Source organism: Bombina bombina, chromosome 1, assembly GCF_027579735.1.
Source record: "Bombina bombina isolate aBomBom1 chromosome 1, aBomBom1.pri, whole genome shotgun sequence".
NCBI lineage: Eukaryota > Metazoa > Chordata > Amphibia > Anura > Bombinatoridae > Bombina > Bombina bombina.
Genome location: NC_069499.1, coordinates 461,730,026 through 461,756,093, shown reverse-complemented (window position 1 = coordinate 461,756,093; position 26,068 = coordinate 461,730,026). Strand labels below are relative to the sequence as shown.

Sequence of the window (26,068 nt, the reverse complement as noted above, 5' to 3'; positions counted from 1 at the left end):
ATAGGACCCACTTGGTCCCATGGTTGAGCTGGCCCTGAAACCAAGGATCTTCAGATTCCTTGCTTCTCCATAAGTACCTAAGTCCTTCAGGCTTTAAGTTTCTATCTGGTTAGAGATAGTAGCAGAAACTGGAGATCAGGTCTATCATAGTGCATATAAGAAAAAAACACAAAATTCTCCTAGTGACTCCCTTTTTACTAGTTACACTAGAATTTTATGGGCCACAGTCACATGAAGCAGATGATTTTCAGACACACTGTGTGGTTAAATACAAATGGTAACTATAAAAAACATCAAATCCTTTTTAAGCAAGTTGTAAAATGTATATTCCTAATGCCTAGATACTCCTTCCTATTAAGGCAGAGGCACTGTATATGTGCACACATATTAGAGTTTAAGGTTTCTATGCTTTCCATAAGCCAGCTGAGTTTATTTTGTATTACAAATGACTTGGGGGGGGGGGGGAGATCCTTATATCCCCATATACATGTTTTTTCCCTATGGTATTACTATGTTTTGAAATATAAATGTAGTATTCAATACTTTAGTTTTAATCCTGATTCCTTCTACAACCAATACTTATTTTATGCTCAGGTTTTCTCAAAATAAAACGACGCAAAAAAGTACGTTTTATAAATACTTATGTCACAATTATCTAAAATTAGTCAGCATGGAGTGAAATATCGCACCAACCCTTGCATGGGCAGTCCTCACTTAATTCTCTAGTACTGTTTGTGCTTCTGCCCATAGAAACTAATGAAGCTTTTTGAAATGCAGATTCTCACAAAGGGAGAGCAAATGTGAGGGAGCACCAGAAATAATATTTTTTACCGCACATACAAATTTATATTATATGGTTTTCAGTGTATTTTACTTTGCATTTACTTTGCATCTTTTTCAATCAGTGCACTAAGTGGATTACATATTTTGAGACAAACTTGCCAGCTTTTATTTTGCAAGATAAAACAGTGAGACATACAGGAGTAATGTTCTTAGAAAATATAAGACCTATGAGAAAACTTACCCAAGGAATGCCTCTGTCCAGTACTATTGCCCCAGCTGTCTGATTCATTTTACAAAAAGCAAATAAAGTATGCTTTTCATTTTGCTCTTTTGAGTATAATTATAATGTTGTGTTTTGAAACTGCATTGCACAATAAGTATGATTTTTACTGTGTTACTTAGATTTTCCCTGTGTACTGTGTAATTATAATTTTATGTAGTAAATTCAAATTTTGATACATATTTTTAATATGAATTGAAATGGGCACTATTCATAAGATTTATTTTCTATAATTATATTGTTCTGTTAATTGACTTTTTAAAGTGCCTTTTTATTGACCACTATACACAACATACAATGTAAAATTTGCCTTTAGTGAATCCCTGGAAGGACCTTGTACTGATAAATCTTTTTAAAGAATTTCACCTAAGCAGAGAAACTTGGAGAATGTGAACCTAGTCTGGATGTAAGAAAGTGATGCATTCTTTGATAATATATATATATTCGCTCAGCCATATTTATAGTCTATAAGCACTAACAATAGTCTTCATCTTTTACAGGTAGAATATAAATCTAGTGGAAATTATCTTTAACCCTCAACTTCTTGCAGCAAATCTTAACCATGTGCTGTTTTGATAGAATAAGAGAGAAAACAAGACTTTTACTTAAAGGGCCATAATACCCAAATGTTTAAACACTTGAAAGTGATGCAGCATAGCTGTAAAAAGCTGACTAGAAAATATCACCTGAACATCTCTATGTAAAAAGAAAGATATTTTACCTCAAAAGTTCCTCAGTAGCCACCTCCCATTGTAAAGGATTTCTAAGCAGCATTTTAGTGTGTTTGTCCTGGACTAGCATCGTGCACTCTCATATTATTTCACCAATCAGGTAAAGGAAGCTTACTATGAAATCTCATGAGAGTTAAGTCAAATCTCATGAGATCACAGTAAGAGTTCATGACCTCAGCACTGCTGATGCTGATTGGCTGCTGTTCATTTCTTCATTTTTTTTATTTTTACCTGCAGCTGGGAGCAGGTGAAGTATAACTTTTTACACAGAACTTACTCTGCTGAGCTGAGGAAATTGTGAGGTAAAATATCTTCCTTTTTTACATAGAGATACTCAGGTGATATTTTCCTGTCAGCTTTTTACAGTTATACTGCATCAGTTTCAAGTGATTTAGCATATGAGTATTATGTCCCTTTAAATCTTTCTTCATATTTAGAGTACTAGGCCATGAAGGCTTAAAAAGAAATATCTCTGGATTGAAGTGCCTAGCTGTTTTAATTTTAAAATGGCTACCCTGTTTCTTTATTTATTTGAATCATTTGACATGAAAATGAACATAAAGACATTTGCTAAGTAGAAGTCTTGTTCCATATTAATTATTATAATACGTATTTGTTCTTTATTTTTGTACGGTTCTAGAATCCCGGTTATTACGACATATCTGCCAAAAACCTGGGCTTGTGGCATGTGCCAAACAAAACTCCAACACCCCTATGGAAAACCTCTTCCCTTTTAAGATATCGCACAGAGAATGGGTTCTTAAAGAATGAGGGAGGGAACCTCTTTGAGCTGTACAAGGTAATTATCTTTAAAAGACTCTACCAACTTTAAAACAAATTATTATTTTTCATATCAGTACCATTCAATTCATTTTGACACGTTTAAAGGGATATAAAACTCCATATTTTTCTTACATTATTCAGATACAACATACAATTTTAAACGACTTTCCAATGTTTTTTTATTTTCATATTTTCTTTGAATTTCTTGTCTGTTGAAAAGGAAGAGGGGTAAGTTGCAGAGTGCGCACGTGTCTGCAGCACTATATAGCAGCAGTTTTGCAACATTGTTACACATTAGCAAGAACACTAGATGGCAGCATTATTTTCTGTCATGTAGTGCTCAAGAAATGTGCAGGCTACCTATCTAGATATCTCTTCAACAAAGAATAACATAAGAACAAAACAAATTTGAAATAGAAGTAAATTTGAAGCTTTTTTTAAAAATGAATTTGCGCGCTACTTGTAATCTAGCCCATGGTGATTGAGAAGAAATGCAGGAAAGCATTTGTTTTTATGCTACCATTATTGTTTCATACACATCAATGCATTTGTAGGCATCTCCTGTTATTCAGTTTTAAAATGTTATGTTTCCTTTGAGAATAGTGGTTACTGATACCTTTGTTAATCTTTCCCTGCATATTTTGTTTTACCTGACTTTATTAATATAGTTCTAGGTTATACCGTCATTCTCATTCTCTTCTGAGAGTATGACCATCACCTTTGAGAGAAGTCTTTTTTCTTCTTCCCTGATTTATCCTCTACTCATTACTATTTATTACAGTTATGTTTCAGTCTGTAGTCATGTTCAAGTAGACAATTTGCTGATGCAGCCTATAAGCCCTTGATCATTGGGAAGAGGTTAGTGGCCGTTAGCACTGTTGACATGTTATGTTGGGCTATTAAATGGTCGAAAACAGATGAGAGTAGTTGTTCTTGGTTTAAGAGATAGTAACACTCTTTTCCTTTTTAATGGAGCCATTTCCAGACTAATTTAGGGCAAGATTACGAGTGGCGCACTAACTGTTTTGCGCTAGCAATATCAGGGTTTATCGTGGCTGTCTGTGTGCATCGGAAGGAGCGCTCATATTACTATTTAAATTGAAAGTAAATGCAAAGATATGAGGTCTCAGGTGTTAGAAAAAAAAGGCAGGTAAAGGGTTTTAACATAGATATACATACTAATGCATGTCTAAACATGTATATGTATGTGTGTGTGTTTGTGTACATATGTATTTATGTAACTATATGTGTATTTATGTATTTACATACATACATACACATTTAAACACATAAATACATATGTATACATATATATAGATATATATACAGTGGGGCAAAAAAGTATTTAGTCAGCCACCAATTGTGCAAGTTCTCCCACTTAAGAAGATGAGAGAGGCCTGTAATTTTCATCATAGGTATACCTCAACTATGAGAGACAACATGTGGAAACAAATCCAGACAATCACATTGTCTGATTTGGAAAGAATTTATTTGCATATTATGGTGGAAAATAAGTATTTGGTCACCTACAAACAAGCAAGATTTCTGGCTCTCACAGACATGTATCTTCTTCTTTAAGAGGCTCCTCTGTCCTCCACTCATTACCTGTATTAATGGCACCTGTTTGAACTTGTTATCAGTATAAAAGACACCTGTCCACAACCTCAAACAGTCACACTCCAAACTCCACTATGGTGAAGACCAAAAAGCTGTCGAAGGACACCAGAAACAAAATTGTAGACCTGCACTAGGCTGGGAAGACTGAATCTGCAATAGGCAAGCAGCTTGGTGTGAAGAAATCAACTGTGGGAGCAATAATTAGAAAATGGGAAACATACAAGACCACTGATAATCTCCCTCAATCTGGGGCTCCATGCAAGATCTCACCCCGTGGGGTCAAAATGATCACAAGAACGGTGAGCAAACATCCCAGAACCACACGGGGGGACCTAGTGAATGACCTGCAGAGAACTAGGACCAACGTAACAAAGGCTACAATCAGTAGCACACTACGCCGCCATGGACTCAGATCCTGCAGTGCCAGGCGTGTTCCCCTGCTTAAGCCAGTACATGTCCGGTCCCATCTGAAGTATGCTAGAGTGCATTTGGATGATCCAGAAGCGGATTGGGAGAATGTCATATGGTCAGATGAAACCAAAGTAGAACTGTTTGGTAGAAACACAACTCGTCGTGTTTGGAGGCGAGAGAATGCTGAGTTGCAACCAAAGAACACCATACCTACTGTGAAGCATGGGGGTGGCAACATCATGCTTTAGGGCTCTTTCTCTGCAAAGGGAACAGGACGACTGATCCGTGTACATGAAAGAATGAATGGGGCCATGTATCGTGAGATTTTGAGTGCAAACCTCCTTCCATCAGCAAGGGCATTGAAGATGAAACGTGGCTGGGTCTTTCAGCATGACAATGATCCCAAACACACCGCCTGGGCAACAAAGGAGTGGCTTCGTAAGAAGCATTTCAAGGTCCTGGAGTGGCCTAGCCAGTCTCCAGATCTCAACCCCATAGAAAACCTTTGGAGGGAGTTGAAAGTCCGTGTTGCCCAGTGACAGCCCCAAAACATCACTGCTCTAGAGGAGATCTGCATGCAGGAATGGGCCAACATACCAGCAACAGTGTGTGACAACCTTGTGAAGACTTACAGAAAACGTTTGACCTCTGTCATTGCCAACAAAGGATATATAACAAGGTATTGAGATGAACTTTTAATATTGACCAAATACTTATTTTCCACCATAATTTGCAAATAAATTCTTTCCAAATCAGACAATGTGATTGTCTGGATTTGTTTCCACATTTTGTCTATCATAGTTGAGGTATATCTATGATGAAAATTATAGGCCTCTCTCATCTTCTTAAGTGGGAGAACTTGCACAATTGGTGGCTGACTAAATACTTTTTTGCCCCACTGTAAGTGCATTGAAGTCTTTTGCAGTAGCTGAAAACATATAAAATCATATTCAGGCAATTTTCATATTTAATTAGTAATTTACTGTAAATATTTCACATTCCAATGTTATGCACATAGGGGAATACGTTCTACATATTTATAAACAGATATTCATATATAAATCTTTGTGTATATGTATACGTGTGTTTGTATATATATATATATATATATATATATATATATATTTATTTATTTTTTATTTTTATTATTTACCAAACAATAATCAGATATTTATAGAAATATAAATAAAACAGAGAAGCGCTCAACCTAGGAATGAACAATAGCAGAATAGCTTGTTCTATGGCTAGTTAACACCCAAGAAGCAGCCTCTTTTTGCTCAACATGTGCCTTTCACAGAGAAAAACTTTCCTGTATATCAGTCTGATCCTGACTAAATAGTGCAGTCCAATCCTGAAATACCAGGCAATCTTTCTCTGAACAAGAGAAACAGCAAAATCACAGACGTACGTTCCGGTCTATAGTGGGCCTTGTCAGTGAGGTGCAGCCATATCCATCTAGGCACACTGAGCAAAGGGACAAATAGAGGCTGTTTGGGGAACTTCCGGGTGGTGGCCATGATTGATTGCATTGTTGTTAGCTGCTCCAGCTTTTCTATCAAATCAGCACAATGTCTCTAGTTCCAGCTAAAATCCGGATGCCAAACTAGCATATATTTACTTATGGACAAGTCTATTATATTGAATTGTACCTTTATTTTTGAAATTGCTGACTGCTACTACGATCCGGAGCTAACTTTGAGGTTGAGGCCTCACATATACTCCCCCAGCGGTGTACCCTTGGGTTGCCGCTGTTGTTCAGTGCCTAAGTGCGCTGCTTTTCTAATCATAGCCATCAACACCTATCTCGTAGTACTAACTACTTGCCATAATGGAGAAGACGGTGGAAGAGGCATTGCTAGTGCTGCTGGACGAACACTTCCGAAAATTACACCAGCTACTCGACAACTGCTTTCATGGGAGCTTGCAAATGCAAGAGGAAAATATAGAGAAGCTTTGTGAGCTGGCAAAACCTATGGTACCTCCCGTTGGTTTTACGGTAATCTCTACTGAAGCTCAGTGCTGTGAAGGAGCGCATCCATCTTCAAACTTGAGCCCTGAAGTAAACGCTGATTATGTGCGGTCGGTGGTGACGATCGCCTGCAGTGACGAGAACATGTGCTACTCCGTGGAACCCCAATTGCCTTTACTAACCTGCTCGTTGAAAAGGATGTCTTTTGCAAAAGACTTGTGGGTTATGCCGCCTCACATGTGGGCCTCATTGAATCTGTTGCGGTCCACTTTCTGTATGCAACAACAGCCACTGGGCTAAGTTAAAGCGGCCTACACTCAGTCCACGAAGATAGGAGTTGGGTAACGAGTTTTCCACTGCAAGCAGATATTCACAGTATGCATAATGTGGCAACTAATTGAACTCTACTGCGGACTTCTGAAACAAACTGCTACCTATTAAACTACCATTCGGCTACCTGATATGCTACCTCGCTCTTTGAGTGCAATTTACCCCTCCTAAAATCCTTATTTATAGACTCTAACTATACCCTTATGATGGCAATAGAGCCTGATGCTAGGGGGACTGCCATACTACCACTTCAAAAGTTAGACCTCCAGATACATGTATTGTTTACACCATTTTAGGTATGTCTAAGAGTATTATTAGCCTCCAGATAGTGTGCAGTAATTTATGTATTATAATCCAGATGGATTATATTTATCCCTATAGCATATTTTCCAGTATAGTGACAGTTAACAGTTTAGAGGATTTCAGTAATTATAATCAACTGGACCTATAAATGTGTACTGAGTATTTCTTCCATATTACTGTGACCCCCCTTCTTGTTCCTCTTTGCTGTGCTGCTGGCGGCCGAGGTAGCATGGCAATCATATATTATGCATAAGGAGTTCTATCTTATATACTAATAAAACCTAGATAAGTTCCGTTGAGATACCAGTTAATCGTATTTTTTATAAATATTATACATATTTTTACTCTGTAGAAAGTCACCACCTATGTTTTGTGCAAACAACTTTATCCTCATCCACAACAAGTTTGCTAAATAGAAGAAAAGGTCTTGTTAACACCATGGGGCCGATTTATCAATGTCTGTCCAACATGATACGCTATAGCGTATCATGTCCGACAGACATCTATGAATGCCGACAGCATATGCTGTCTGCATTTACCATTGCACAAGCAGTTCTGGTGAACTGCTTGTGCAACGCCGCCACCTGCAGATTCCTGGCCAATCGGCCGCTAGCAGGGGGTGTCAATCAGCCCATTCCTATAGGATCGGGTGGATTGCAGACCCCTCAGAGGCAGCGGACCAGCTTCATAACTGCTGTTTCCGGCGAGCCTGAAGGCTTGTGCGGAAACAGGGGCATCAGGGGCCATTCGGCCCTTGATAAATCGGCCCCTATAAATTATAGTTAGACCTTACTTCCTCTTAGCAATACCTCTATTCTATAGTCATATCCCCATAACTACAACTGGATATAGCTTGTATAGTACAGAGCAGTAACCTACATACTCACATATAGGCAATAATACTCTCACATAATGGCAAATACATGGGCTTGCTATAAATGTTGTGACAATCAACATAATACCCCTGAATCATCCTTTTTTTTTTGTGGGGGGGGGGCAATATCTGAGCCCACACTCTTTATATATTCAGATATAGAGATAATAACTATATGCAGATCTAGCACACTAGTAGGCCCAACGGCTGTCAGTTTTACTTTACAATAATCTCCAAAAATAAACAAATGTTCTGTATTTTTCTCCTCTAAAACAGAAAATGACATACAAGATCCAAAAGTGGTCTCCTTTTTTCAGGATAACCCCCTGTAAGTTTGCTATATGGTTACAAGGTCCAAAAGTTGCCTTTTGTGTCATTTAGGGGGTTTGTGCATTATTTGGCATACTGCCTGTAAAATATTTTCTTTGAATGTAACTCTGTGCTATGCGATGCTTATGTTGTACTATTTTTGTACCTTACTGTCTTTTGATATTTGTATGCCCTAATTTGAACCTCAAATAAAAAAGAGGCTGCTCCTTGGGTGGTAACTAGCCATAGAACAAGCTATTATGCTATTGTTCGTTCCCAAGTGCTTCTCTCTTTTTATTTATGCAAATTATGACCCTGAGGGAAGTTTCCCTAAGGGTGATGCAGGAAGCCAGACGTGGACCTGTTGCTCAGTGTGACTAGAGGGATATGGCTGCACCTCACTAACGAGGCCAACCATAGGCCGAAATGTACGTCTGGGGTTTTGCAGTTCAGAGAGGGATTGCCTGGTATTTCGGGACTGGACTGCACTGTTTAGTCAGGATCAGACTGATATACTACAGGAAAGTTCTTCTCTGTGATAGGCACATGTTGAGCAAAAAGAGGCTGCTTCTTGGGTGGTAACTAGCCATAGAACAAGCTATTATGCTATTGTTCATTCCCAGGTTGAGCGCTTCTCTCTTTTTATGTATTTATAGAAATATGGATTTATGAATAAATAGAACATATTTTGCTATGTGAAGAACATTGGGATGCGAAATATTCATATTTTCATGTCGGTTTAGTGAACTTGAGAAAACGAGATCAGGTTTGTGTTCATCTTGTTGCCCGTGTCGGGTTAGTGCGCGAGTGAACACTTTTTACTTTCAACTTGTAATGTGAACGCTACCTGACGCGTTTTAAAAGCTTACTTCTACTGGAGTTAATGTCTGTGTGGTAGCGATAAATAGCACTCCACTCGCAATCTAGCCCTTAGTAGGGCTATTACAGTGTGGGGCTGAGGTTAGGATCCATTTGGGGCGGGTGGAAAAAGTCTAACACAGATATTCAGACGTTACAAGGCTCCAATGTAAACTAAATATGACAAATCATCATTTACATTTTGATCTGTCTACACTAAACTAAAACATGCTTTATGGCTGGTGCTAAAACTTAACCCCAGGTGAACGAAAAAGAAAAAAGGAAGTTTGCTTTTGGGTATAGACAGCTTTCATAAAATGTCAGGTGGGTTGCACTTCCCATAGAAAGTCATGGCAAACACACTTGCTGATTGGCAATATATATTTTCTTTTTTGCTCCAGGATTTTTATTGCTTTTTAGCCGCTTATTGGTACTGGTATGAGGCTTAGTTTGAATTAATTGTGAAGTAACTATGATTTTGTCAATAGTTTTTCTACATCCAATTTAGAAACAACATCTATTTTATTGCTGGTCCCTAAAGGGACACTGAACCCACATTTTTTCTTTCATGATTCAGACAGAGCATGCAATTTTAAGCAACTTTCTAATTTACTCCTATTAATTTTTCTTTGTTCTCTTGCTATCGTTATTTGAAAAAGAAGGCATCTAAGCTTTTTTTGGTTCAGACTCTGGACAGCACTTTTTATTGGTGGATGCATTTATCCACCAATCAGCAAGGATAACCCAGGTTATTCACCAAATATGGGCCGGCATCTAAACTTACATTCTTGCATTTTAAATAAAGATACCAAGAGAATTAAGAAAATTTGATAATAGGAGAAAATTAGAAAGTTGCTTAAAATGTCATGCACTATCTGAATCACGAAAGAAAAACATTGGGTTCAGTGTCCCTTTAAGTTATATTTAAAGTTCAAGAGTGTTTGTCTCCTTTTAAATGTTTTATTTTATAACAAAAAAATCTCTTAATTTACCTTGCTTAGTATCTGAGTAATTTCCAGAACAAATATTCATTGTAATAAAGAAAGGAAAAACACAATTTACAAGCTTAAAAATAAAGTATACAAAAATAAAATATTCAGTAGCATGCACCCAAATAGATAAGATTTTCCAATGGAAATATGAAAATTTGCTAAGATGTTCTTGAGGTATAAAGTCTAGTTTGTTTTTGATAGCAATAATCAAAATATGTCTTTCTATTTATCCTTCTGTAAATTGAAAAATAGATTGTCATGAGGACATTTTCACTTAATAATACATTACAGCTTTGAGGTTGCCTGTTAAAGGGACACTAAATTTAAAATTGAACGTTCATGATTCAGACAGAGCATACAATTTTAAAGGGACAGTCAACACCAGAATTTTTGTTGTTTTAAAAGATAGATAATCCCTTAATTACCAATTCCCCAGTTCTACATAACCAGCACAGTTATAATTATACACGTTTTACCTCTGTAATTACTTTGTATCTAGGCCTCAGCAGACTGCCCCCTTATTTCTGTTCTTTTGACAGACTTGCATTTTAGCCAATCAGAGCTGTCTCCATGGTAAATTCACGTGCATGAGCTCAAAGTTATTTATATGAAACACATGAACTAATGCCGTCTAGTGGTGAAAAACTATCAAAATGCATTTAGATTAGAGATGGCCTTCAAGGTCTAAGAAATTAGCATATGAACCTCTTAGGTTTAGTTTTCAACTAAGAATACCAAGGCCTAGATTTGGAGTTTGGCGTTAGCCGTGAAAACCAGCGTTAGAGGCTCCTAACGCTGGTTTTAGGCTAACTCCGGTATTTGGAGTCACTCAAAATAGGGTCTAACGCTCACTTTTCAGCCGCGACTTTTCCATACCGCAGATCCCCTTACGTCAATTGCGTATCCTATCTTTTCAATGGGATCTTTCTAACTCCGGTATTTAGAGTCGTGTCTGAAGTGAGCGTTAGACATCTAACGACAAAATTCCAGCCGCAGGAAAAAAGTCAGTAGTTAAGAGCTTTCTGGGCTAACGCCGGTTCATAAAGCTCTTAACTACTGTACTCTAAAGTACACTAACACCCATAAACTACCTATGTACCCCTAAACTGAGGCCCCCCCACATCGCCGCCACTCGATTAAATTTTTTTAACCCCTAATCTGCCGACCGCCACCTACGTTATACTTATGTACCCCTAATCTGCTGCCCCTAACACCGCCGACCCCTGTATTATATTTATTAACCCCTAATCTGCCCCCCACAACGTCGCCGCCAGCTACCTACAATAATTAACCCCTAATCTGCCGACCGCAAAGCGCCGCCACCTACATTATAGCTATGTACCCCTAATCTGCTGCCCCTAACACCGCCGACCCCTATATTATATTTATTAACCCCTAATCTGCCCCCCACAACGTCGCCTCCACCTGCCTACACTTATTAACCCCTAATCTGCCGAGCGGACCGCACCGCTACTATAATAAAGTTATTAACCCCTAATCCGCCTCACTAACCCTATAATAAATAGTATTAACCCCTAATCTGCCCTCCCTAACATCGCCAACACCTAACTTCAATTATTAACCCCTAATCTGCCGACCGGAGCTCACCGCTATTCTAATAAATGTATTAACCCCTAAAGCTAAGTCTAACCCTAACACTAACACCCCCCTAAATTAAATATAATTTTAATCTAACGAAATTAACTAACTCTTATTAAATAAATTATTCCTATTTAAAGCTAAATACTTACCTGTAAAATAAACCCTAATATAGCTACAATATAACGAATAATTACATTGTAGCTATTTTAGGATTAATATTTATTTTACAGGCAACTTTGTAATTATTTTAACCAGGTACAATAGCTATTTAATAGTTAAGAACTATTTAATAGCTAAAATAGTTAAAATAATTACAAATTTACCTGTAAAATAAATCCTAACCTAAGTTACAATTAAACCTAACACTACACTATCAATAAATAAATTAAATAAAATACCTATAATTATCTACAATTAAACCTACCACTACACTATCAATAAATAAATTAAATACAATACCTGCAAATAACTACAATGAAATAAACTATCTAAAGTACAAAAAATAAAAAAGAACTAAGTTACAAAAAATAAAAAAATATTTACAAACATAAGAAAAATATTACAACAATTTTAAACTAATTACCCCTACTCTAAGCCCCCTAATAAAATAACAAAGACCCCCAAAATAACAAAATGCCCTACCCTATTCTAAATTACTACATTTCAAAGCTCTTTTACCTTACCAGCCCTGAACAGGGCCCTTTGCGGGGCATGCCCCAAGAAATTCAGCTCTTTTGCCTGTAAAAAAAAACATACAATACCCCCCCCAACATTACAACCCACCACCCACATACCCCTAATCTAACCCAAACCCCCCTTAAATAAACCTAACACTAAGCCCCTGAAGATCTTCCTACCTTGTCTTCACCCTACCAGGTTCACCGATCCGTCCTGAAGAGCTCCTCCGATCAGCCAATCAGAATCAAGATCAATCCGATTGGCTGATCCAATCAGCCAATCAGATTGAGCTCGCATTCTATTGGCTGATCGGAACAGCCAATAGAATGCAAGCTCCATCTGATTGGCTGATCGAATCAGCCAATCGGATTGAACTTGATTCTGAAGCCAATCAGAATATTCCTACCTTAATTCCGATTGGCTGATAGAATCCTATCAGCCAATCGGAATTCGAGGGACGCCATCTTGGATGACGTCCCTTAAAGGAACCGTCATTCGGCTAGTAGGCGTCGGGAGAAGAGGATGTTCCGCGTCGGAGGTCTGCAAGATGGATCCGGAAGAAAGAAGATTGAAGATGCCGTTGATAGAAGACTTCATCCGGATCATGGACCTCTTCAGCTCCCGCTTGGATGAAGACTTCAGCCGGATCATGGACCTCTTCAGCCCCCCGCTTGGGCTTGGATCAGGACATCGGAGGAGCTCTTCAGGACGGATCGGTGAACCTGGTAGGGTGAAGACAAGGTAGGAAGATCTTCAGGGGCTTAGTGTTAGGTTTATTTAAGGGGGGTTTGGGTTAGATTAGGGGTATGTGGGTGGTGGGTTGTAATGTTGGGGGGGGTATTGTATGTTTTTTTTTACAGGCAAAAGAGCTGAATTTCTTGGGGCATGCCCCGCAAAGGGCCCTGTTCAGGGCTGGTAAGGTAAAAGAGCTTTGAAATGTAGTAATTTAGAATAGGGTAGGGCATTTTGTTATTTTGGGGGTCTTTGTTATTTTATTAGGGGGCTTAGAGTAGGTGTAATTAGTTTAAAATTGTTGTAATATTTTTCTTATGTTTGTAAATATTTTTTTATTTTTTGTAACTTAGTTCTTTTTTATTTTTTGTACTTTAGATAGTTTATTTCATTGTAGTTATTTGTAGGTATTGTATTTAATTTATTTATTGATAGTGTAGTGGTAGGTTTAATTGTAGATAATTATAGGTATTTTATTTAATTTATTTATTGATAGTGTAGTGTTAGGTTTAATTGTAACTTAGGTTAGGATTTATTTTACAGGTAATTTTGTTATTATTTTAACTAGGTAACTATTAAATAGTTCTTAACTATTTAATAGCTATTGTACCTGGTTAAAATAATTACAAAGTTGCTTGTAAAATAAATATTAATCCTAAAATAGCTACAATATAATTATAATTTATATTGTAGCTATATTAGGATTTATTTTACAGGTAAGTATTTAGCTTTAAATAGGAATAATTTATTTAATAAGAGTCAATTAATTTCGTTAGATTAAAATTATATTTAATTTAGGGGGGTGTTAGTGTTAGGGTTAGACTTAGCTTTAGGGGTTAATACATTTATTATAGTAGCGGTGAGCTCCGGTCGGCAGATTAGGGGTTAATGTTTGAAGTTAGGTGTCGGCGATGTTAGGGAGGGCAGATTAGGGGTTAATACTATTTATTATAGGGTTAGTGATGCGGATTAGGGGTTAATAACTTTATTATAGTAGCGCTCAGGTCCGCTCGGCAGATTAGGGGTTAATAAGTGTAGGCAGGTGGAGGCGACGTTGAGGGGGGCAGATTAGGGGTTAATAAATATAATATAGGGGTCGGCGGTGTTAGGGGCAGCAGATTAGGGGTACATAAGGATAATGTAAGTAGCGGCGGTTTACGGAGCGGCAGATTAGGGGTTAAAAATAATATGATGGGGTCAGCGATAGCGGGGGCGGCAGATTAGGGGTTAATAAGTGTAAGGCTAGGGGTGTTTAGACTCGGGGTACATGTTAGGGTGTTAGGTGCAGACGTAGGAAGTGTTTCCCCATAGCAAACAATGGGGCTGCGTTAGGAGCTGAACGCGGCTTTTTTGCAGGTGTTAGGTTTTTTTTCAGCTCAAACAGCCCCATTGTTTCCTATGGGGGAATCGTGCACGAGCACGTTTTTGAGGCTGGCCGCTTGCGTAAGCAACTCTGGTATCGAGAGTTGAAGCTGCGTTAAAAATGCTCTACGCTCCTTTTTTGGAGCCTAACGCAGCCTTTTTGTGGACTCTCAATACCAGAGTTATTTTTATGGTGCAGCCAGAAAAAAGCCGGCGTTAGCTACGCGGGCCGACAAAACTCTAAATCTAGGCCCAAGAGAACAAAGCAAAATTGGTGATAAAAGTATATTGGAAAGTTGTTTAAAATTACATGCTCTATTTGAAACATGAAAGTTTTTTTTTGGACTTGACTGTCCCTTTAATAGACTTTCCAATTTACTTCTATTGTGCACAGTCTTTTTATATGTACACTTTCTGAGGCACCAGCTACTACTGAGAATGTTCACAGTGTATGTGAGTCTATAATTGACTGATGGCTGTCATATGATACAGTAGGTTGGCAAATTGAAGTAAATTTTTAAATCTGAATTTTTAATGAGCAGTAGATTTTTTTTCTGACAAAGTGCTATTGCATTTCCTTTAAACCTGTAAATGATTTTCTTACTTTAGAAATACCCAGTGATCTATAATGTTGGAACCTGCCCAAATGACAATGGACCTGCTGTCCCAGTTGTGTATGATTTTGGAGACGCTGACAAAACAGCTAGTTACTACTCACCAAATGGAAGAAGTAAGTGTGTAATGTATTTTAAATTGTTTAATTATGTTCTGGTAGAGTGTTTCTGCCTTCCCTAGGTCTCAACACATCTTAAAAACCTTATTAGGGGAGTTTTCTAAAACGTGCAATAAAATTATGTTTTAATTATTCTGTCTGTGTGAATAAGGATTAGTCTAGAAATGTATTAGTCTGCTACTATTCCACCTGCAAACATGATCATATTCAGCCAACTAAAAAAATAAACCAATCAAAGGGGAATAATATAATTAAGAACATTTGTTAAACACAAAAATCTAATAAGGGCTCTTATCAGCTAAAACTTTCGGCTAGATTACGAGTTTTGCGTTATGAGTAAAAAAGCAACGTTAAGGCTCATAACGCTACTTTTTCACTACCGCTGCTATTATGAGTCTCGTAGGTACAGCTGTCCCGCACACTTTTTTGGCCGTACCGCAAATTAACTTATGCAATTTTCGTAAAGTCTTTTTTTCAATGGGACTTCCATAGTGCCGGTATTACAAGCTTTTTTTTGGAGGCCAAAAAGTGAGCGGTACAGCCTATCCCGCAAGATTCGTAACGCATTCTAAAGTCAGTAGTTATGAGTTTTACACTACAAAGCTGTAGGATAAAACTCATAACTAAAGTGCTAAAAAGTACACTAAAACCCATAAACTACCTATTAACCCCTAAACCGATGCCCTCCCGCATCGCAAACACTAAAATAAAATTATTAACCCCTAATCTGCCGCGCCAGACATCGCCGCCACTAGAATAAACATATTAACCCCTAAACCGCCGCCCTCCCGCATCGTAAACACTAGTTAAATATTATTAACCCCTAATCTGCTGTCCCTAACATCGCCGCCACCTACCTAAATTTATTAACCCCTAATCTGCCGCCCCCAATGTTGCCGCCACTATACTAAATGTATTAACCCCTAAACTTAAGTCTAACCCTAACCCCCCCTAACTTAAATATAATTCAAATAAATCTAAATAAATTGCAATAAAATCCCAGGAGGGGAATAAAGAGGAGAGCTAGAAATAACAATATTAATATTAAAGATGCAGTCGATTAAAGGATTTTAGAAAAACAATGTCCAATTTGTAACCAATATTGCAAATAGTTACGATAAAGAGTCTTGAATAGTATTATGACAGATGAGAGACAAGGCAGCTCCTCTTGATCCCGAGTTGTAAGGAGTAACTGTTAGAAGACAAAAGCAGAAAGAGGGCGCCTCATAGTGTAATCCTATTACGATAACACAAGTGTACAGGTGATAATTGTGCTTACCGCAAGTGTAGGCACCGTACTGTGACCGGTGCAAATCAGAAGGCTAGCACTTAACAGTAGCTAGTACACTGAAGCCGGTTCTCCTGGTGATGGATATCGTTGGGTCTTTGTTACCAAACGGCTGTTATATGATATGATAATGGAGTCTTTTCTTGCCAACTATATGGTGATACAAAATCACAGACAACTTCCAAAGTTTAAAATAGCAAAAAACGCTTTATTGTAACGCGTTTCTCCACCGATACTGGTCGTTTCTTCAGACAATAAAAAAAGCAGAAGACAAATCAGTGTAAATGGTAACATTATATACACATTGTAATTAGTAAAAAACGGAAGTTGTCACTTGTATGAAAGAACCAATAGATGGCAAGCGAATCTTATTTTAAAAAATACAAGTTAAAAAAGGAAAATAAGGAGCTTGTACCAACAATCTAAACAAACCTTTTGCATAGTAGCTCTTACATTTTCCCAAATATAGTTCACAAAACATGTATGTTAAGCATGTTGTTTCATAAGTGCTGATCAAAAGTTGTTTGCAAAAAACATTGATGTCAACATTATTATCGTTACATAAAGCAATATAGCGTTGTATCAATATAATTCTATATGCTTATTCTTTGGAATCGACACTGCAGAAAAGTTTTAAAAGGAACTTGTGTATAAAAATATGTATAGTAAATATTCAGTTTTCGGTGGGAGATAGCTGTAACATAATTAAAACTGTGTTGTCCGTTTCACTTTAAAATCGTATCACACACATATAATCTCCTATCATAATATAAAGTGAATACTTGAATTATTAATTCATGGGATCTGAAAAAAATTCATTTAAAATCGAAGTTGAAAAATAATAAGGAAGAGAGCATATATATTCCAAAACATTGTTTTTGAATATATATGTACAATCAATATTCGATTTTTTAGTGGGAGCTAGCTGAAATGTGACTAAAATAAATTACCCATTTTCCTCTCAAATCTTGTTACGCTTGTGTACTCTCCTATCGTAATAGGAGATATATACTTAAACTATACGGTCATCGGATCTAATTAGAATCAATAATAATGTTATGATCTGAGTAAAACAGTCACATATTGGAAGATATTGAAAAATATGTATATGATCTACAAACTATATACGATAATCTATTTGTGTATATGTTAGACAAAAAAATATTCATAATTTTAAATTGTGTTTTATTTTGATACTGATGGATTTTTATATAAGCTATATGTGATACTCAATTTGATGGTGTGTTACACACAAGGAATATTTTGAATCTGCTTGGTAATGTTGTTATGAAGTTGATAATCATATTTGTGTATGATGTAATGAAAATATAAATTTTGAAAGAGACCAGAAATTATGATGTACAGTGTCCGCTTTTTTTTTTATTGTCTGAAGAAACAACCAGTATCGGTCGAGAAACGCGTTACAATAAAGCGTTTTTTGCTATTTTAAACTTTGGAAGTTGTCTGTGATTTTGTATCACCATATAGTTGGCAAGAAAAGACTCCATTATCATATAACAGTCGTTTGGTAACAAAGACCCAAACGATATCCATCACCAGGAGAACTGGCTTCAGTGTACTAGCCACTGTTAAGTGCTAGCCTGCTGATTTGTACCGGTCACAGTACGGTGCCTACACTTGCGGTAAGCACAATTATCACCTGTACACTTGTGTTATCGTAATTGGATTACACTATGAGGTGCCCTCTTTCTGCTTTTGAAATCTAAATAAAACCTACTATCATTACCTAAATAATTATTATTTAAAACTAAATACTTACCTATAAAATATACCCTAAACTAGCTACAATATAACTAATCGTTACATTGTAGCTAGCTTAGGGTTTATTTTTATTTTACAGGCAAGTTTGTATTTATTTTAACTAGGTAGAATAGTTACTAAATTGTTATTAACTATTTACTAACTACCTAGCTAAAATAAATACAAATTTGCCTGTAAAATAAAACCTTACCTTAAAAGGGCCTTTGCAGGGCATTGCCCCAAAGAAATCAGCTCTTTTACCTGTAAAAAAATACAAACAACCCCCCCAACAGTAATACCCAACACCCACAAAACCAACCCCCAAAATAAAACCCTAACTAAAAAAAGCTAATCTCCCCATTGCCCTGAAAAGGGCATTTGGATGGGCATTGACCTAAAAGGGTATTTAGCTCTATTGCTGCCCAAAGTCCCTAATCTAAAACTAAAACCCACCCAATAAACCCTTAAAAAAACCTAACACCAACCCCTGAAGATCCACTTACAGTTTTGAAGACCGGACATCCATCGTCAACGAAGCCGGGAGAAGTCCTCAACGTAGTGGCAAGAAGTGGTCCTCCAGACAGGCAGAAGTCTTCATCCAGACGGCATCTTCTATCTTCATCCATCCGGCGCGGATCGGCTCCATCTTCAAGACATCCGGCGCGGAGCATCCTCTTCTTACGACGACTCCCGACGAATGAAGGTTCCTTTAAAGGGACAGTCTACACCAGAATTTTTATTGTTTTAAAAGATAGATAATCCATTTATTACCCATTCCCCAGTTTTGCATAACAAACACAGTTATATAAATTAGCATATGAACCTCATTGGTTAAGCTTTCAACTAAGAATACCAAGAGAACAAAGCAAAATTGGTGGTAAAAGTAAATTGGAAAATTGTTTAAAATTACATGCTCTATCTAAATCATGAAAGTTTATTTTGGCCAAGACTGTCCCTTTAAGTGACGTCATCCAAGATGATGTCCCTTAGATTCCGATTGGTTGATAGAATCAGCCAATCGAAATTAAGGTTGAAAAAATCCTATCCAATCAGCCAATAGGATTAAGCACGCATTCTATTGGGTGATTGGAACAGCCAATAGGATTTTTTCTACCTTAATTCCGATTGGCTGATAGAAATCTATCAGCCAATCGGAATCTAAGGGACGCCATCTTGGATGACGTCACTTAAAGGAACCTTCATTCGTCGGGAGTCGTTGTAAGAAGAGGATGCTCCACGCCGGATGTCTTGAAGATGGACCCGCTCCGTGCCGGATGGATGAAGATAGAAGATGCCATCTGGATGAAAACTTCTGCCCATCTGGAGGACCACTTCTCCCGGCTTGGATGAAGACTTCTCCCAGCTTTGTTGAGGACTTCTCCCGGCTTCTTGACGATGGATGTCCGGTCTTCAAAACTTTAAGTGGATCTTCGGGGGTTAGTGTTAGGTTTTTTAAAGGGTTTATTAGGTGGGTTTTAGTTTTAGATTAGGAACTTTGGGCAGCAATAGAGCTAAATGCCCTTTTAAGGGCAATGTCCATCCAAAAGCCCTTTTTAGGGCAATGGGGAGCTTAGGTTTTTTAGTTAGGGTTTTATTTGGGGGGTTGGTTGTGTGGGTGGTGGGTTTTACTGTTGTGGGGTTGTTTGTTTGTTTTTTTAGGTAAAAGAGCTGATTTCTATGGGGCAATGCCCTGCAAAAGGCTATTGGTAGTTTAGTTTAGGCTAGGGTTTTTTTTATTTATTTTGAGGGGGCTTTTTTATTTTGATAGGGCTATTAGATTAGGTGTAATTAGTTTAAGTATCTTGTAATTTGTTTTTATTTTGTGTAATTTAGTGTTTGTTTGTTTTTTGTAATTTAGGTAATTGTATTTAATTTAGTTAATTGTATTTAATTTAGGTAATTTATTTAATTGTAGTGTAAGGTTAGGTGTTAGTGTAAGACAAGTTAGGTTTTATTTTACAGGTAAATTTGTATTTATTTTAGCTAGGTACTTAGTAAATAGTTAATAACTATTTAGTAACTATTCTACCTACTTAAAATAAATACAAACTTGCCTGTGAAATAAAAATAAAACCTAAGATAGATACAATGTAACTATTAGTTATATTGTAGCTAGCTTAGGGTTTATTTTACAGGTAAGTATTTAGTTTTAAATAGGAATTATTTAGTTAATAATAGTAGGTTTTCTTTAGATTTATTTTAATTATATTTAAGTTACGGGGTGTTAGGGTTAGGGTTAGACTTAGGTTTAGGGGTTAATAACTTTAGTATAGTGGCGGCGACGTTGGGGGCGGCAGATTAGGGGTTAATAAATGTAGGTAGGTGGCGGCAATGTTAGGGGCGGCAGATTAGGGGTTAATAATATTTAACTAATGTTTGCGCTGCGGGAGTATGGCGGTTTAGGTGTTAATATGTTTATTGTAGTGGCGGCGATGTCCGGAATGGCAGATTAGGGGTTAATAGGTATAATGTAGGTGTCGGTGATGTCGGAGGCGGCAGATTAGGGGTTAATAAGTGTAAGATTAGGGGTGTTTAGATTCGGGGTTCATGTTAGGGTGTTAGGTGTAAACATAAATTTTGTTTCCCCATAGGAATCAATGGTGCTGTGTTACTGAGCTTTACACTGCTTTATTGCAGGTGTTAGGCTTTTTTTCAGCCGGCTCTCCCCATTGATGTCTATGGGGAAATCGTGCACGTACAACCAGCTCACCGCTGACTTAAGCAACGCTGGTATTGGAGTGCGGTATGGAGCACAAGTTTTCTCTACGCTCACTTCTTGCCTAATAACGCCGGGTTTATAAAAACCTGTAATACCAGCTCTGTAGGTAAGTGAGCGATGACAATAACGTGCAAATTAGCACCGCACCCCTCATAACGCAAAACTCGTAATCTAGCCGCATGTTTTGTGTCATAGATGAAAAAAAGGATTAAATAGCACTCAAATGAATATAGTCTAACTGAAGTAATTTCTCATTCAAATAACACAAATGATGCGGTGATCAGAGAGATTGTATCAGATATCTCCAATAAAAATACAAATCTCACCTTATGTTAATATAAAAACATATGAAAAGTTGTGGGAGAAGATACATAGGGCGCCATGTATTAAGGCGTCAATTTTTTCGCACAGACCGTATCGAAATAACCCTCCGGCATTCGCACCATGCGGATGGCACTTTGTTACATTAATGTACTAAAAACCAAGCCGTAAAATTTCGCGTCTATTGTGTGACGAAGACAATCGGATTATTGCTAACTTTGAAGCTTCGTTCGGCGCGAAAGAGCAAAGTTAAGAAGCAGTCTGCGACCTGATTGGTTTAGTTCTTTACCCACGTGACTATCTAGGTGTCATAATCGTCAGACAAGCGGCAACGTCTGGCTGCTGACATGTATAGCTTCTCTGTCCAAACGGAATCTCTGGATAATCTCTCGATCAGAAATGCTTTCCAAACCCATACGTGGAAGGAAAACTCTAGGGACTCTGATTCTTCAACCTCTCCTTCTTTGCAAGTTTTCAACCGGTGCCTGTATAGCCCTTCTTCCTCGTAATTGAATTAATCGGAAAAGAAACATGTGTAAAAGTGTCTCCATCTTCATTCAGTGATCCAAAAACCAATAATAATACAATAGTAGTCTAGTCCTTTCACTTAAGTACTTCTACCTGGCGTCAGGTTGATACGCCCTATAGTTTTCTATTGTATTCGCTACCTAAATGTTCGCAAAGCAAATCACGCGAAGTTACAGTGAAAGTTGGAGCGGACGGATTAGTTGTAACATTCATAATTTCCGATTACAGCGAATTTACGTGCGATCGAACATGTAGTAAGTGGAAAAAGGCATCGGAACGATCAGTTGCGTAAAATTACGATCGCTGATGAAAATAGTGGAGAAGCAGATCGTGAGCGAATTTTGACGCGGAAATACAGACGGACGGTCACTTCGAAGCTTAGTACATGGCACCCACACTGTATATTACAGCTGATTAAACCACTTCAATTACACAGTAATATAATCCATTATAAAGGTTCAAGTGCCATGCAATTAATGAAAATGATGAGTGTAGGTCAACCTTTTAGTGTGATATGGTGACCACCACACTTATCCCAAGATTAATGTAGCACACTTAAAGGGATATGAAACCCAAAAGATTTATTTTATGATTTAGAGAGAGCATAGAATTAGAAAAAAAAAATCCAATTTACTTCTGTTATTAAATTTGCTTCCTTCCCATGGTATTCTTTGTTGAAGAGATACCTAGGTGTTTAGAGCACTGGATGACAGGAACAAGTGCTGCCATCTAGTGCTCTTGCAAATAGATAACATTCTTGCAAAACTGCTGCCATATAGTGCACGCTCCTGAGCTTATGTCCTTACTTTTCAACAAAAGATGCCAAGAGAACAAAGATAATGTGATAATAGAAGTCAATTAGAACGCTGTTTAAAATTGAATGCTCTATCTGAATTGCATCATGAAAGAAACATGTTTTTGATAATAGTTATACTGATTAATATTGTATTCAGTGACTGGATGAGCAGATGCTATAGAATCATTACATGACACCAGAAGAGAGGACTTATGTTCTATTAAAAGCATCTTTCAGGCTTCTCTGTGCATTGCCATAAAGTAAGCTGTGTACTGATCGGCAGCGCCTTTCTAGACTAGAGGACTATAATGCCTTATGCAGACAGATGTTTGCATTATTACAGAGGCTTGTGACAACGTCAGCTCTGAATGATATTAGGAGTCAGTATGCTAGTGAGATAGAACGGAGGGAAATACAGTATCCCCGTGGGAAGGTTCCCAGCAGGATGCATTTTGTTGAATAAGTTGGTTAATATAGTGGCTAGCTTGTAGGTATGCACAATACTGCTCTTTAGGTACCAAACTTTTCTAGCAGTTGTTTAAAAGTTTAGATGCATTTGTCATGACAGTCGGCCATTTGACTCACCGTCATTAAGCCTTAAAGGGACACTTAACACCTGCTGAAAATCTTCTAAACTTTTTCTGAGGAATCAAAATAAACTAATACACTTTTCTCAATGCTGTATGTTCTTCTTACTACACACTCTTCATGAAAACTCTTCATATTTTCTATGCATATAGACAGCTTGTGTTTTCCTATGTAGGGTGCCATCTTGTAACATGTGTGCACCCAAGTCATGTGATGCGCATGGCAGCTTCTCACTGATGTTATAGAAGGCAGGCAAATTGTCAATGCTAATTCCCTGTAATGCAAAGCCTGCCTTACAGTGTATGAGGACAAAGATCTATTTTATATTTGTAATACAGTAATTGCATCTTCTTTTATCAAACATATTTTATACATTCTATGTACTGAACATACCCACAGTCTGTGTGTTTCACTGTTCAGTGTTCACTGCTATAACTAAGTTCAGTTTCCAGCCCGATGTTCAGAGGCAGAGGGGAGGGGGAGAGTCTAGAAGCCGTTTTTGTAACTCCCTGTTATTCAGTTCTCTGCAATATCTAAGGAGAAATTTCTCTCTTTGTGTTCCAGGAATTTACTTTTGTTTTCACCATCATATTATTTTAATTATCAAACAGCATCACACTTTTTATGCTATATAAAAAGTGTGATGCTGTTTGATAATTAAAATAATATGATTATGAAAACAAAAGTAAATTCCTGGAACATACAGAGAGAAATTTCTCCTCAGATATTGCAGAGAACTGAATAACAGGGAGTTACAAAAACGGCTTCTAGACTCTCCCCCTCCCTCCTCTCTCCTCCCCTCTGCCTCTGAACATCGGGCGATTGAAAGTTGAAACTGAACTTAGTGAACAGTAAAACACACAGACTGTGGGTATGCTCAGTACATAAAACGTTTAAAATATGCTTGATAAAAGAAGATGCAATTACTGTATTACAAATATAAAATAGATCTTTGTCCTCATACACTGTAATGCAGGCTTTGCATTACAGTGAATTAGCATTGACAATTTGACTGCCTTCTATAACATCAATGAGAGAAGCTGCCGTGCACACATGTCATGTGACTGCAGTGCCTGAAATGAACGTGCGTTACAAGATGGCACCCTGCATAGGAAAACACAAGCTTTCTATATGCATAGAAAATATGAAGAGTTTTCATGAAGAGTTTTATAGTAAGATGAACATACAGCATTGAGAACAGTGTATTGGTTTATTATGATTCCTCAGCAACAGTTAGTTCAGAAAATCTTAAGCAGGTGTTAAGTGTCCCTTTAAGAAGCCCATTGTTTGAAAAGGTTCGAGCTGAGTCCTGGGATGAAATCTACATTCCCATATAATGGAAGTAATTTAAAGTGAGACCCACTTGTCCGCCAAATGTAGACTTTTTCCATGCAATGATGGAGCCTTTAAATACCCAGTTATCTTTGATACAACCAGGGAATCTAGATATATTTGCAAAGGGTAAATATCTTAGTGAAAGTGGAGCAGCCCAAGTTTCTTCTACCTCCCTAATCATATAGTGACCAGGATTAGTGACCTAGTCCAGTGCTATTTTAGCCAATGCCACACAATTGTACCACTGAACATTTGGCAACTTAAACCCTCCTTTTGTTAATGGACTAACCAATTTAGCAAGCCCTATTCTACTCTTTTTTGATGCCAAAGGAATGTAGCATATGCTGTATGTAATTTCGGAATATCTTGTTTAGTTAAAGGGACACTGAACCCAATTTTTTTCTTTCGTGATTCAGATAGAGCATGCAATTTTAAATAACTTTCTAATTTACTCCTATTATCAAATTTTCTTTATTCTCTTGGTATCTTTATTTGAAATGCAAGAATGTAAGTTTGGATGCCGGCCCATTTTTGGTGAACAACCTGGGTTGTTCTTGATGATTGGTGGATAAATTCATCCACCAATAAACAAGTGCTGTCCATGGTCCTGAACCAACAAAATAGCTTAGATGACTTATTTTTCAAATAAAGATAGCAAGAGAACGAAGAAAAATTGATAATAGGAGTAAATTAGAAAGTTGCTTAAAATGTCATGCTCTATCTTAATCACGAAAGAAAAAATTTGGGTTCAGTGTCCCTTTAATAACAGGGGAAGTTCCTGCAGCACATACAATAGCTTTGGAAAGAGTGACTTTTTGATGAGGCCTATTCTTCCCAACATGAGGAAGGTGCATCCAATTCTTTAGGGTTGTACATACACACACACACACATACATGCATAAATACACATTCTGTCACATAGATACATACACACATATACACACACATAAACACCAATGGGTAAAACAGAACACTAACCCCTGTAGTCAGAGACACTAGTGAAGCATCATGTCACACTCACATGATATCAGTGCAGGCAGTGACAGGTCAAAATTTTTTATTGAATTTTTTTTTTAAGCTGGGCCCCCACCCTCAGGGGCCCAGTCGCAGTTGTGTCCTCTGCACCCCCTATAGTTCCGTCCCTGTACACACATGAGAACAAACTTCAATTAAAACAAAAAAACAATCAGTGCAATAAGTGCCTAATAAATATTGATAAGGCTTATAGAATAGAATAAGAATAGAATAAGCGTCGTACAAAGTGTATTTCGTACTAATACAGAAAAAAGCATCTATGCAAATATAAATACAAAATATAAATACAAGTGAATTTACCTATACAGGTAAGTGGCAAGTCTTTTATATATATCTTACACAACCTTAGC

The 26,068-nt window shown here is 37.4% G+C and overlaps 1 protein-coding gene across 2 annotated transcripts in view; it reads left to right on the top strand.

Moving 5' to 3' along the window:
- LOC128645455 (intelectin-1-like) overlaps positions 1–26,068 on the top strand; it is a 116,678-nt gene that overhangs the window by 22,560 nt on the left and 68,050 nt on the right. For both annotated transcript variants that reach the window (XM_053698470.1, XM_053698469.1), the window contains exons 5-6: positions 2,435–2,593; positions 15,224–15,344. In XM_053698470.1, coding sequence (XP_053554445.1) covers positions 2,435–2,593; positions 15,224–15,344 — 280 coding nt within the window. The remainder of the gene's footprint in view (positions 1–2,434; positions 2,594–15,223; positions 15,345–26,068) is intronic.